This window comes from Pongo abelii, chromosome 19 (genome assembly GCF_028885655.2).
Source record: "Pongo abelii isolate AG06213 chromosome 19, NHGRI_mPonAbe1-v2.0_pri, whole genome shotgun sequence".
Taxonomy (NCBI): Eukaryota; Metazoa; Chordata; class Mammalia; order Primates; family Hominidae; genus Pongo; species Pongo abelii.
This window is the reverse complement of record NC_072004.2, coordinates 59,508,126-59,522,992: the sequence shown is the minus strand read 5'-3', so window position 1 is coordinate 59,522,992 and position 14,867 is coordinate 59,508,126. Positions and strand designations below refer to the sequence as shown.

Sequence of the window (14,867 nt, the reverse complement as noted above, 5' to 3'; positions counted from 1 at the left end):
ACTATCACATATTGGGTAAAATAGAAATAGCAAGCTCTACAACCCTTCCCAGCAAGAGGGGCTTATATAACTTGTCCTCTTGAGCGTTGGTATCTCTGGAGATCATTCCTACCATTATACCACAGTCAAAGATCAATTTCTGATCACATTCAAGTCAGCCAGTCATCAGAACTCACTAGCTCAACTGTGGCAGCAGTAGTGGAACTCTTTGTAAGCAATAAATACATTGATTAACAATAATAAAATTATGCCTCTAAGATATACATACAAAAATGTCTATAAGCTGGGAAGAATGTGTTAAAGGCAGAAAATTTGAATCAGGTTCTACCAATAACAAAACAAAACTTCATCAGAATGCAACTTGCCTCATGGATAACTTTTCCTAGGGTCTTCCTGGCCGTACGGAGTTTTGCCCCTACATGTTTGTCCTTCTAGAGGTCATGGCAACAAATGTGTACTCTCTGGATGAGAAGTGGTCCTCTTGGGTACTTGATGGTGGAATTCTAATTAGCTGAGTTAAGCAGCTAATTGAGGTGTGTGTTACAGCAGGGCTGGAGAGCAATGGGAATATGTTAATGTGATGAATTTACCACTTAATCTGATTGTAAGTGTCACTAATTAGACCTTATCGTAATAAGATACTTGATAACAAACACAGATCCCACTTTTCCCAGGCATTTTTTTTTTTTTTCAAATCATAGTAGACTCTGGGATATATCATTCCAATGAAGCAGCATTTCCCTGGAAAGAAAGAGAAGTAATCCCATTTCTTTCTCTTTAGTTGTCAGCCTGGAAAGCCGAGCAATGCACCTCAACACACTGGTCCAGGAAGCCCAGGAGAGGGTGAGTGAACTGTCTGCCCAGGTGGAGAATGAAGGATTCACTCTGGACAACACAGAGAAAGAGAAACAGCTGAAAGCTTGGGAGTGGAGGTATCGGCTCTACAGACGCATGAAAACAGGCTTTGAGCATGCCAGTGAGTATAAGCAGAAAACGTCTACATTTCACTAGACTGAGCTTCAGTTTGAGACAGCCAGGTCTTCTTTTACGGATTTTTTTTTTCAGCTCTACAGGGTCATGGGTGGCCGTTGTCAGCCTGTATGGAGCAAGGGCTCTGAGAGGCTGTCAAAGGGTCTTTTGTCTTGCATGAGTTTCTGGCTCCTGATGGGTGCTCTGACCACAGCCATGAGGCTTCATGCCTCTGGCCTCTCTCTACCATGTCACACTCATCTAGCACTTTCCACCCGCTATGCCCTAATGCCTAATGATCTGGATGGTCTGATGCCCTAGATGGCTATATTTTGGGATACGGAGGTGGAAAAATATTTGTTTGCCTGTTTGTCCAGTTTCTGCTTCAAGCTCAAGTTTAAGTTGTTTTCAACTCTCTACTGCATTTTTTATATAGAGCTATAAACTGAACTTCAGTTAACACAGGCAACTGAAAAGAACAATCAACTCAAGAATTATGCTTTTGTCTGCACTTCCATTTTCTTTACCAATTCTTTTTGTTAGTTTAAGAAAAGCCTTCTTTTTGGATAATACTCGTTAGCACTGGAAAGTAATGCTAAGTGTAGCTCCTGATATAAAAACAAAATATAAAATTCAAACACTTGTGAAATATTAAACTCTCATATTAGAAGGAGATCTTATCTAAACAACAACAAAAAAATTAGGCTGGAAATTTTAAATATAAGGGAAAATTCATTAGTTTGAAAGGTCTCTGCCTCTGTTGCAGGAAACTTAGTTGTGATGTAGACAAAGACCAAAGACAGTGATGATGTTTTCTTAAGTACACTAAATACCAAATCAGGCCTAATCCTTTCTCTTGGAGCAAATAACTTAGCAACATTAATGAAAGTTTGCTTTCAACATCAACACTCTCCAGCAAGGCTGGTGCATGGGTTTGTTTAAAGAGATTCAGCACTTGCTTTAATAAATGCATTTGCTATTGTGCCTCATTTAGGACAGATTAATACTAGAAACAGACATATTTTCAGATTTGATGTCAATTTTTGTAATTTGCTAAATTATAAAACATCTTCTATGTGTTAAGCAATACCAAAAGCCATCAGGAGTCCTCTAAAACCTGAGGTTGGTGGACATGACATCCACCCATAAATTTTTTTCTCAGAAAATACTGCTCATTTGTAATAGGAGAAAGCCTGAGAGCAAGGTGAGTTAGAATTCTATCAATACTGGAAAGAGCCCAGAAGTAGGCAACTGAAGCCAGGGGCTTTCATCCTGGCTATTTGTCTTCACTGTGTTCTTGAACAAGGAATTTGGCCACTTGGGGCTGCAGTTTCCTCATACCAAAAGTGAGTGTGCTATTACTTGCCCTTTCTACCTAGCAGGGCTGCAAAAAGGCTCCAGTGAAATGATGTACTTTATAAAACGTAAGGGTGTCCACCGACAATGTAGGATCCTGCTATCACTTCCTGCCCTTCTCTTCACTGATCCAGCCCAATCTCCTATCATGTTTGCAGGATACTTTAGGAAGGCTTAACTGGTATTATGTACCTTTTCAGAAAATGTTCTAATGCTCAAATAAGACCCCAATGGCAACAAATAAAAGCCATTGAGACGTCTAATGAAAATGTTCAAAAGCAAAAGCTATTAGGCTCTACAAACAAATGTTTCCATAGTGTTCATTTCAGGGTATCCTTTGAAGAGGGAGGAACGTTGTTTGAAAAGGATTTGCTATGTTAAGATCCTTGTGTTTTTCCTTCTGTCCCAGGAGCCCCTGAGATGCCAACCAATGTCTGTCTCATGGTAACCAGCAGCACATCACTCACTGTCAGCTTCCAAGAGCCTCTTAGCGTCAATGCAGCTGTAGTAACCAGGTATAAAGGTACTGGACCCAAGACATTTTTTCATCACTCCTTCTTAAAAAAGCATCTGCTGTTTGAGAATCAATTGTGCATTTTGTGTGTTTGTTTTTCCTACTGATAGGAATGTTTTTATCCCATTGACTTTTGGAGTTGAAATATTTCCATAGGCGCTCATGTAAAGGAACAATCAAGTGACTGAGAATGTCACACAAAGGAAGAACCACAAGACCAGGCTGTCATTTCAAGTCCCTCAATTACTGTTTCATTCATCTTTGCAGAGGACTTGCTCTATGCATAGCATAGGGCTGGGGACAGGTCTGAGTAGGAAACACGGAAGAATCAGACTTGATCCAAGGATCAGAGGTGTTGTGATATGGAACATACTAAGTAGGGGTTAAAAGAAAACAATAACTAAAGCCAGGTAACAGGGTTGAGGTTTTTCAAAAATGCAGATAAAGTACACTGGAGGTCAGGAAAGAGCAAAGGGAAGATAAAATGGTGGGATCGGTAAGGGTTCCCTAGGGTGGAGGTGGCATTCAGGCCTGGCTATGAAGGATAAGTAGGCTTTGGACTGGAAGATATTGAGGGGAAAGTAAATTCCAAATGGAAAGGACAGTGAACACAGGTATAAAACCAAGAACATACCAGGTCAGGTAGAGCAAACTAAGGGAACAAGTAGAGGGAATAGAAAATAGCATGGCTCCGAATAAGCATAGGGTCATGAGAAGGTACAGTAAGATGTTAAGATTAAAGAATGAAACTATGATCAACAGATAAGGACAGAATGAGGCTTGAAATTAAGGCTAGGGAGTTTAGACTTTATGTGATGAATTCAGCAGAGCCATTGAGTAAGGTAGGGACAGGATCAGAGGTAGACTTTTGAAAGATTGGAGTGGTAATACTGTGTATGATTTATTGAGAGAAATAGAGATTTAGAATAAGGAAATGAATTATGAACCTATTCAAGAGGGAGGTCATGACAGCCTGACCTGGCTACAGTGGCAGCATTGGGAAAAGAAAGGGAAAGCCCAGAGGAAAAAGGACTGCAGAGGTATTGTGATGATAACAGCTAATGCTTACATAGCACCTACTATGCACCAGGCACCATTTAAAGCCGTTTAAAGTTTTAACTCTATTTAATCCTCACAATGATCTCATGAGACAGGTATTGTTAGGATTCCAACTTTGCAGATGGAAAAACAGAGGCAATGAGAAGTTAAGGAATTTGCCTAAATGCTTACAACAGAGACAGAATCATCACGTTATGCTGACTCTTGAATACAAGGAACAAAAAAGGAAAGCTATTTTCTGGATTCGTAAGGACATATGGAATTACACTGAACAGCCCTAAAAGCTGATAAAGCTCTCCACACATATTCCAAGGTTCCAGGCTACAGTGTGGACTTTCTTTGCATTCAGGTCACTATGGCTCTCTCTGCCCTCAAACATGTTCAAGTAGTTGCACAGGCCTTCCTTTCTCATTCTCAGGCCTGTCCCTCAGGGGTACTTCATATGTCTCTGCAAACTTTACTCTGCCCACACCCTGTAGCTTTCTTGGGTACTTAGAATTTTCCAGATAACGCTACTGTGTTTGTAATACCTTAGATAAGACAGCATTGAATTGATTATCCCTGGATTTTCTGTATCAGTCTAAAAGAAAGCAGCCTTAGGGTACTAAGGACAGCAGATGAATGAAACCACCCAGGTTGGCCCCCCACAACCATCCTTTGAAACAATTCTGATACCTTCTCTTGGTTGTCTCATCTGCCAAGACTGAAATTCAGAGCAAGCATTTGTGGGCAATGTTAGATATGGGCATTTTCTTTTCTTTCTGCCTCTCTCCAGCTCAGGATTTCGATGAAGAGTTTCATCAGTGCTGCCCACCTTGACGTTTCCTTCTTACTTTGATGAGTGAGCTATCAGGAACCAAACAGTCCAGATTGTCAGCAATTTAATACTTGCCCATAATGCCGGCAAATTCTATCCGCATTCACATATTAACACTTCTCATCTCAGGAGACTTGCATTTGGGTGAGGTTGAAATGAAAGGTCACAAGTGGGTTCTGTTAGAGACTGGAGGGGATTAATTAAGCATTATAAATAGAATTGTCTGTTGCATTATGGAGTAGGTTTCCTTGTGTTAATTTATAAGGTCATAAATTGAGTCCTTAACCTGACCATTCTCAAGGGTTATTTAAAACAGCTGGCAGCCTACTGTATCCACAGGAACAGCAGTGCAGTTTTTAATTCAGGGGTTGAAGTAATTATTTAATTATGAAAATATTAGCGTAATTATTTTGTTTGCAAAAAAGAAAGAAAGAAAAGAAAAAGAAGAAACAATTGAGAAATCTACAGAATGAAATGGCAATTATCTAATTGGTTAGAGGGAAAGCTTACCCCTGCAGTATTTAGAGTTTGGCAAAAATATCTCAGACTGTTCTCCAGAATTTCTGGGTTCGGCAAAACCTCAAGCCTATTTTGACAACTCAATGTTTTCCTCCTTCATGCTTAAGCTAGGGTGTATTTGAAAGGAAATCTAAATCCTTCTGTTTCTCATTTGTTTACACTCAACCCATCAACATATTGTTTTATAAGAGTTTGTTGATATGTAGACATCTTTTTAAAAGCACCCCTTTTTAAGTTTTCTTCACAACATGGGGGCATGCACCAGGCCAACTGCCATCACAATTTGAAGGTTAAAGACATCAATTTCCACATTAAACCTAGGAAACAGTTTTCAGTTGAGACCCACATGATTTTTTCTGAATTTCCCCCCTGAATGCAGTAAAACGGGGCTAGGAGAGCTACTCTCTGTTTCTAGGTGTTTTCTTGTTGGATTCAAAGGAGGCTTGCATCTTTTGGTCTCATCTCACCCATTTTTATGGCTGACAGAGGAAAACCTACAGTTATTTCAGATGCTTTGATGCTTTGGACAATTGCCAGACATTTGTTCCACGTTTTCTCCTCACTGCCTTGGGTCACCTACCTGAACCTCTCATTTGCAGATTATGTCATTTCTCTGCAGGCCTGAGATAGAAAACATTTGCAAAAGTGATTTTACTGCTCCTTGCAGGGTTGGGGGATGGTTAGGAAGGCATCCTGAAAGAGGTGCGGCACAATACCTCTCTTCCATCCACAAGATGAAACATTTTCGAGTTTTTTTGTTTTTTTTTCTTAATTGGGCCTCAAAGTGGCCACACCTTGGGGTTTGCTAATTATGACATGCTGCAGTAGTTGCTGCATTGCCTGAGTGCAGTACCTGGGTTCTGGGTGGTATCCTTGCCTGTGTCTTTTCCTACCTCATTCCCTAACAGATTAGAAACCACCACCCTAGTTCCTCCCTACAAAGACTTGTAATAGCAAATTGTTTAACTGCTCTTCATTTGATGACATTTTTTAAAATTAAAAAGCATCTCTCCTTGTAGAAACTGCCAGGGCCTTTCAGGAGCTCATAGTGTATCTGCTTCTGCAGTGACCAGGCCCATATGTCTGCCGACCACCACTTTCAGTTTCTTTCTCAGGAGAAGCAGCCAAAAAATTCCAGGAAGGTGTATGAGGGGGCATTTCAGCTTCTAGGAAGGAGAGTCTACCACTGGGATATTAAAACCCTCAGGGTCGATCATTTATAATAATAATAGTGTGAACTTGATCATAACCTGACGACTTGGACTATCTTTTCTACAGGAATGGAGAAAACCCTGACATCACAGAGCACGGGTTCCCATTGCTCTGTGATTTATATTCTTTTTACCCTTTCTGTTTTTTCCTCCTATACCTTGTAGTTGGGTGGATATTTATCTATCAAGAAAAATGCATTCCATTAAATAATATAATTATTTCTATGTTTAATTAATTGAAGGACTAATCTGGTCATAGGTATGAGGTAGCTACCTTCATTACTAGGTTGAAGTGATACAATTCCACAAAGCAAAAGTATTTATAACTTTCTTTAGCCTGTTTGGGGAAAGAGAGGTGGGGAGGTGGCCAAAGATTTGCAGATGAGAGCAACGAGGAGGAGCAGGAAATGTTATGTCCAGAGGGCATGAAACTTAGTGGATTAACATTTTTTGTGTTGGGGTGAAAATATGAAAGTGGGGTTAGTGACTAAAATGTATGATGGGGAAAAATAACAAGTCTGGTGGGGGTGAGAGGATGAAAAATGAAAGGCAACACTGCTCAAGAGTCACTTCTAAGCTGCTAAGGCTTCTACATCCTTACTCATCCTACTTTCATTCACTAGTTGCTGAGTTGTCAGGATCCGGCCAATTTATTCTCCAACCATCTTGTAAACCACCTTAAAACCTTTCTCCGATAATGTATATTGTCAAGAATAGCTTTTCTGCATTTTCATCATTTAACAAAATTTTAACCCTCAAACTATATTGTGTAGGAATATATATATATATAAAAGGTCAGGCGGGCGCGGTGGTTCATGCCTATAATCCCAGCACTTTGGGAGGCCAAGGTGGACGGATCATGAGGTGAGGAGATCAAGACCATCCTGGCTAACACGGTGAAACCCCGTCTCTACTAAAAAATACAAAAGATTGGCTGGGCATGGTGGTGGGTGCCTGTAGTCCCAGCTACTCGGGAGGTTGAGGCAGGAGAATGGCTTGAACCCGTGAGGCGGAGCTTGCAGTGAGCTGAGATCGTGCCACTGCACTCCAGCCTGGGTGACAGAGTAAGACTCCATCTCAAGAAAAAAAAAAAAAAAGTCAAAGTCCTTCACCCTTCTTCCAGTCATATTCATACCTCAAACTCTATAGTGAGTTCGATGTATGTCCTTATAAATTCTTTTTTGATAGGTATATACACATGGATATGTACAAAGTTTTGTTTATGTGCTCTAATACAAATATTATATTGTTTTTCTAGTCCTACAACTGGATGTTTTTCAACTCAGTGATATTTTTACAGTTCAACAGTATAAATTACAAATCTATGTAAATGTGTTTGGCTCCTCTTACAGTTGTATAGTATTCCTATTCCACAGAAAGAGGTATCATCATTCTCCTGTTGTTGGATGTTGGTTGTTTTAATTTTTTCTGTTATATAATGTTACAATCCTTATATGTATCTCTCTTTTATCTAGAGAATATTTTTCTAGTATTGTTAACTAGAAGCAGAAGGGACTCTTTGTGGATTCACACATTGTCCCATTGATCTGTCTATACCTGTGTTACTATCATAAATACCATCATTTTACAGAATATTTTAAGATCTGGTAAGGCAAGTTCCTCCCCATTAAAATCTTTTTCAAAATGTCTTTGTTATTCACGCACATTGTCTCTTAAAAATGAATTTTAGAATTGGCCTGTCAAGTTCACTTTTAAAAATCTTATTTGTTGGATTTACATCATATTCCTAAATCAATTTGGGGAGAATCTCATCCATGAGATGTCTTCCTAATCAGGCTGAATTGTGTGTATTCAGAACAGTCTAATTATTTTCTTTATATAGATATTCTATACTTCCTATTGAGCTTCATGCTAGCTAAATTTTACAGTTTTTATGGCTGTTACGAATGAACTCTCTTTTCAGGACATTTAGTTGCGGGACAGTAGAAGAGTATTGCTAATTAAGAAAAACTTTAATTGGCTGCTTTACTAAAATCTCTTAGCAATAGCTTTTTATCAGTAGATTATCTTGCATCTCATGAGTTTGTTCTTTTTTTGCATGTTGTCTTTAAGAACAATACATTTGTCTCGTTCTAATTTTTTTTTTCTTTTTCTGGTCTCACTTGTTTGACAAGAATCAATGTGAATTCAGTTCCCACTACATTGTGAATAGTAGCTGTGAGAGTTGGTATCTGTCTCTCTTATCGGCTTTTATCAAAATTCATCTGATATTTTACCATTAAGTATGCCACATCTACTGTAGGTTTCTGGTGGATATCCTTTATCAAATTAAAGAAGTCTTATTTTCTTACCAGCTTAATAAGAAGTGTTTTTGTTTTATTTTGTTTAAGAAAGATATGTTAAATTGTATCGTGATTTTACTATATTTTTCCTAGAAAATCATCATTTTCATCTGGATTACGATTATTGATACAGTGTTGTTGAACATAATGTTTAAATCACTGTGATTATAGCCCCTTTAATATTTCAAAAGTTTATGCTTTTGTGCCTTTTCTTTTATAATTGTTGAACATTTGACTATTTTGTTGGTTTGTTTGAAGAGCTTTTTGATTCATAAAATCTATTTTATGCTTATTTTCTATCTTATTAATTTTGGGTTTCATGTTACCAATTCCTGCTACTTTCTATGGGTTTACTTTATTGTTTCCTTACTAGTTTTGCTTTTCTTTTATTTGAAACTTAATTTACTTGTTCCTTTATTTTTCTTGTTTTCTAATCCATGGGTTTAAGTCTATAAATGTTCCCCTGAGTACTGTTTTGTCCATATCCAAAAAGTTTAAAATGTGGTGTTGTAACTGTCACTTATTTGTAAACAATTTGTAATTTGTTTCACTTCCATGTTAATCTAAGAGTTTTTCAAGGAATCACTTTTAATTTCCAAGTGACCAGATTTTATTTGGTGTATTTTTATCGTTAATGTCTAATTTTATTATGCACATATCATATGTTAAAAATCCAAAAATATGGACTACAGTCCTTTTGGGAATTTAACATTCTTACTTGTGGCTAACTACTGAATCAGTTGTATATGTGCCATATGTGATATTTGAAAAGAGTGTGTAAACTCCGTTAGGTTATGAAGTATGAATGTGTGTGTGTTGTTCAAATACCCTGGTTTTTCCTTAAAATATTTGTTCCTTTGGTCTTTGATCGCTGAAAAAGCTGCTTGATTTGTCTTGTTTCATGCAGTTTAACTTGATTTCTATTTCAGTTGTAGTTCACATTGCTTCCTCTATGTTTCCATTGCCTGCTGTCTTTTCTCTACCTGTTGTTCTCCTTTCTAGGACATTTGCAATGCATTTGTCTCTTGTAAAGGGTATATAGTTAACTTATATACTCAGTCTAAGAGTCTGTCTTTTTTTGTATACACATTTAATTGTTTTGTCCAAAGTGATATAGGGGATTTTTTAAAATTTGTATTGAAAAGCTTATAATGAAAAATAGGCAGTGGTTTACTTCATTCTTCCTACTCTCTTCTTCTCATAGTCAGCCACTTTTAACTTTTTTTAGTTCTAGCAATTACCTCTCTAATTAATAAGCTTCTATGGCTATTTCTTTCTTTTTTCTTTTTCTTTCTTTTTTTTTTTTTTTTTTTTTTTTGAGATGGAGTCTCACTTTGTCACCCAGGCTGGAGTTCGGTGGCAGGATCTTGGCTCACTGCATCGCTGCAGCCTCTACCTCCTGGGTTCAAGTGATTCTCATGCCTCAGCCTCCTGAGTAGCTGAGACTATAGGTGCACACTACCACCGCCCAGCTAATGAGACGGGGTTTCACCATGTTGGCCAGGCTGGTCTCGAACTTCTGACCTCTAGTGATCCACCCACCTTGGCCTCCCAAAGTGCTAGGATTACAGGCATGAGTCATTGCACCCAGTCAGCTATTTCTTGATTTATCAATATCTGTGCAATTATAGCTACAAAAGAAAAGCATTTAACTCTCATAATACTGCACTCCTCTGCACTCCCTTATTCTCTCAACATAGCTATATTTCTATTTTTAATTGCCAACTATGTTTATACATTATGAGTGTGTACATTTTTGATATTGCAAAGTAGTGTACTATGATTATATTTCCTTTTCCATGTATTTTCTTCATATCTCTAATTACCTTTTTTCTCTTCTACGTTATTTACAATCAACATATTCTCATTTCCTTTCAAATGTTCCTTTCAGAGTATTACTTATTTCCCCAAGAGTAGTATCTATTTTCCCTCTCAGCGTATTCTCTACTCCTGTTCCACTACATAGTAATAACTCATTAGGGTTGCCATTAGGGAAATGCAAAATAAAACTGCAATGAACTATCATTACATGCCTATCACAGTAACAAAGCGTTTTAATATAGTGACAACAGCAAATGCTGGCAAGGATTTGGAGAAACTAGGTTGCTCTTACATTGTTTGTGGGAATGTAAAATGATACAGCCACTCTGGAAAACTGTTTGGCAATTTCAAAAAAAAAAAAAAAACTAAACATGCAACTACCATACATCCTACCACTTGGCATTTATCCCAGAAAAATAAAAGTTTACTTTTATAGAGAAACTTGTACACAAGTGTTTATAGCAACTTTATGCCTAATAGCCAAATTGGAAATAATCCAGATGTCCTTAAATTGGTGAATGGTTAAATTGTGGTATATCCGTACCATGGAATACTACTCAGCAATTAAAAAACCAAACTATTTATACATACAACAATCTGGATGAATCTTCTGAGAATTCTACTAAGTAAAAAAGGCAATCCCAGAAGTCTAAATTCTACACAATTCCATTTATGTAACACTTTTAAAATGATAATAGAAATAGGGAACAGATTAGTGGTTGCCAAGAGGAGAAGAGGGAGAAAGAAGAGGGTGTGTATAGCTCCCTTTCTTGTTTTCTAGCTAATGGATGCATTTTAAAATACCTTGTTTACCTTTTAAAGGATTTAGAGAGAAAAGGGACAGGTAGGCATGTGTGTTGGTTTGGCCTCTTAATTCAAGTTCCAAGTCACTTCTCCTTCTTATTCAGCTGTATGCTCAGTAAACATGACCTCAGACTAACATTAGCTTAAGCCAACACTTGTGGAAGTGTATCTGGTACTTCAAAAAATTGTGTAAGTTAGCTAGAGACAAGCATAAAACTGAGGTTTTATGTCAGTTGGTGAAGGATTATTCCTGACACTGATTTCTTCTTCTTCCTGTAATATTTGGAAAGTTATAAACCCATGGAGTAATAAGAAGTTTTTGGAATATATGAGTTTTTTCCTGAGATATGAGTTCCTTGAAGGCAGAAACTGTGTCTTTTTCATTTCTGTTCCACACCTGCTACATTACACAAGCATTGGCCTTCTTTTTGCTCTTGAACCAGTTCCCCCACCACAGGACCTTTGTACACGATGGTGCCTGTGCTGAGCACATTGCCTCTCCCACTCACTTGCCCACTGATTGTTCAGGTGTCTTTTAAAAGACATTTCTTCAGAGAAGCATTTTCTTTTTTTTAATTTTACTTTAAGTTCTGGAGTACATGTGTAGAACATGCAGGTTTGTTACATAGGTATATGTGTGCCATGGTGGTTTTCTGCACCTATCAGCCCATCATCTAGGTTTTAAGCCCCACATGCATTACGTATTTGTCCTATTGCTCTCCCTCCCCTTGCCCCCCCACCCCCTGACAGACCCCAGTGTGTGTTATTCCCCTCCCTGTGTCCATGTGTTCTCATTGTTCAACTCCCACTTATGAGTGAGAACATGGGGTGTTTGGTTTTCTGTTCCTGTGATAGTTTGCTGCGAATGATGGCTTCCAGCTTCATCCATGTCCCTGAAAAGGACATGATCTCGTTCTTTTTTTATGGCTGCATAGTATTCCATGGTGTATATGTGCCACATTTTCTTAATCCAGTCTATCATTGGTGGGCATTTGGGTTGGTTCCAAGTCTTTGCTATTGTAAATAGTGCTATAATAAACATACTTGTGCATGTGTCTTTATAGTAGAATGATTTATAATCTTTTGGGTATATACCCAGTAATGGGATTGCTGGGTCAAATAGTATTTATGGTTCTAGATCCTTGAGGAATTGCCACACTGTCTTCCACAATGGTCGAACTAGTTTATACTCCCGCCAACAGTATAAAAGCATTCCTGTTTCTCTACATCCTCACCAGCATCTGTTGTTTCCTGACTTTTTGATAATTGCCATAACTGGCATGAGATGGTATCTCATTGTGGTTTTGATTTGCATTTCTCTAATGATCAACGATGATGAGCTTTTTTTCATGTGTTCGTTGGCCACATAAATGTCTTCAGGGAAGCATTTTCTAAGTATTTACTCTAGACCAGGCCTATCGTAAGTGCTATTATGCCCTCCACCTTTTCTTCAAAGTAATATTTACAGTTGCAAGCATCTATTTATTTATATAGTATATTTTAAAGTTTAAACAGATTTCTTTATTATAGAACTTCTTAGAGTCTTTCACATCTAATATATATAATAAAATATTTCCCGAATTTAATTTGACCACCACTGGATGTTTCATGGGGAAAATGTTTCATGGACGCTTCAGAATATTTAGACCAGGAATTCTCAAACCAAGTTGCACGATAGAATCACTGGGGATCCCTTCTAAGACCAATCAAATCTGAGTCTTTGCAGGGTGAAGGCCCAAGAATGTATATATATATGTGTGTGTGTGTGTGTGTGTGTACATACATATGTGTACACATATATATATATATATATTTTTTTTTTGAGACGGAGTCTCGCTCTGTCACCCAGGCTGGAGTGCAGTGGCACTATCTCAGCTCACTGCAAGCTCTCCCCCTCCAGGTTTAAGCAATTCTCTGCCTCAGCCTCTGGAGTAGCTGGGATTACAGGCATGTGCCACCATGCCCTGCTAATTTTTTGTATTTTTAGTAGAGACAGGGTTTCACCATCTTGGCCAGGCTGGTCTTGAACTCCTGACCTCGTGATCCACCCGCCTCGGCCTCCCAAAGTGCTGGGATTACAGGTGTGTGCCACTGCGCCTGACCAAGAATACATATTTTTTAAGAGCTACTAAATGATGTTAATGTTCATCTAGGCTGAGAACATATGGTCAAGTTTTTAATATCTATCCCTCCCACCAGACTGTAAGTCTCATGTAAGCAAGAATGTTTTGTTCATTCCTGTATTCCTAGCATAGGACTTACCCATATATATAATGGGTACTCAGTTAATTAATGTATTTATTCATTAACAATTTAGTGACAGCTATTATGTGTCAGACTGTATTCTAGGCAGTGGGGATGTAACCATAAACAAACAGACAAAAATCCCCATCTCTGTGGAGCTTACATTTTATGGAGTAATAATAATACATACTAAGTGATTCCTATATGCCAAGCCATGTTCTTATGACTTTATATACATGAATTGACTGAATTCTCACAGCGTATCTTTAGGAGGCATTATTGCCTCTAATTCATGGTTGAGAAAACTGAGATACAAGGAGGTTAAGAAATTTGTGCAAGGTCCCATAATAAGTAGGGGCTGAGCAGGGAGTTGAACGCACACATTGTTACGCAAGGGCCCATGCAGTAACCACCAGCAAATCCTGGGTGATAAAATGTCTCTGAATGAATAAACAAATGCATGAATTGGTCTCTGAATCACCTAAAGCCTAAGGAGGTATCCTGTTCATGATGGCAAGCCAGTCATTTAGCCCCATCTCCTATCTTCTGCTCTACCCCCACAGGTCCCTTAGAGGGCATCTCGAGCCTTGGAGTGAATAGCTCTGCACACAAGGGATGCACCTCCCAGTAGGGCAGCATTTTCCATTGTTGGATAGGAGTTTCTAACCTTTCTGGCTTGTGTCCTTCATTTTAAAATCAGGTGGGCTGAGTCACAGATAAAATAAACACACCGTGGGAACAGCAAACACACTACAGAAACTCCTAATCTTCTCCAAATATTTCACACAGTATGGAAAAATTTCAGAACCAACCAAAAATAAATAAACAACTGTTGAGATGATTTACAGTCTGGCCAATAAGCAGGCTCAGGGTCTATCTGGCTTTCTCAATCTCAGGACCGTCTGCCAATCCTTTTGCTCCAGATTGTGGAATCAGAAACAGCATCAGAAGTTAGAGGAAACATATTTCAGGAAACTTTCTCTAATATTTACCATTTAACTATTATATGCCTCGCATTGTGCCAGCTCCTGTCATATACAAAAGCTCCCTGATAACTTTCCACTGATTTTAGCTCTGACTTCCAAGAGCACCCAGGAAGTCTGAATAGCGGCTCTTCTAATATTTGAAAATTGCTATCACCTTCCTCTTTTTCCTGCCTTAGGTCATTTTGTTCCAGGCCATAAAATATCCCCTGTTCCTTTCATTGGCCTTCATACGGTATAGTGACTCTTTCTCCTAAGTGTAAGGCC

At 38.3% G+C, this 14,867-nt stretch overlaps 1 protein-coding gene across 5 annotated transcripts in view; it reads left to right on the top strand.

Annotated features, from left to right (window-relative positions):
• ANKFN1 (ankyrin repeat and fibronectin type III domain containing 1) overlaps positions 1–14,867 on the top strand; it is a 350,740-nt gene that overhangs the window by 219,189 nt on the left and 116,684 nt on the right. For all 5 annotated transcript variants that reach the window (XM_054535672.2, XM_054535674.2, XM_024235192.3 and 2 more), the window contains 2 exons: positions 782–976; positions 2,735–2,848. In XM_054535672.2, the coding sequence (XP_054391647.1) occupies positions 782–976; positions 2,735–2,848 (309 nt within the window). The remainder of the gene's footprint in view (positions 1–781; positions 977–2,734; positions 2,849–14,867) is intronic.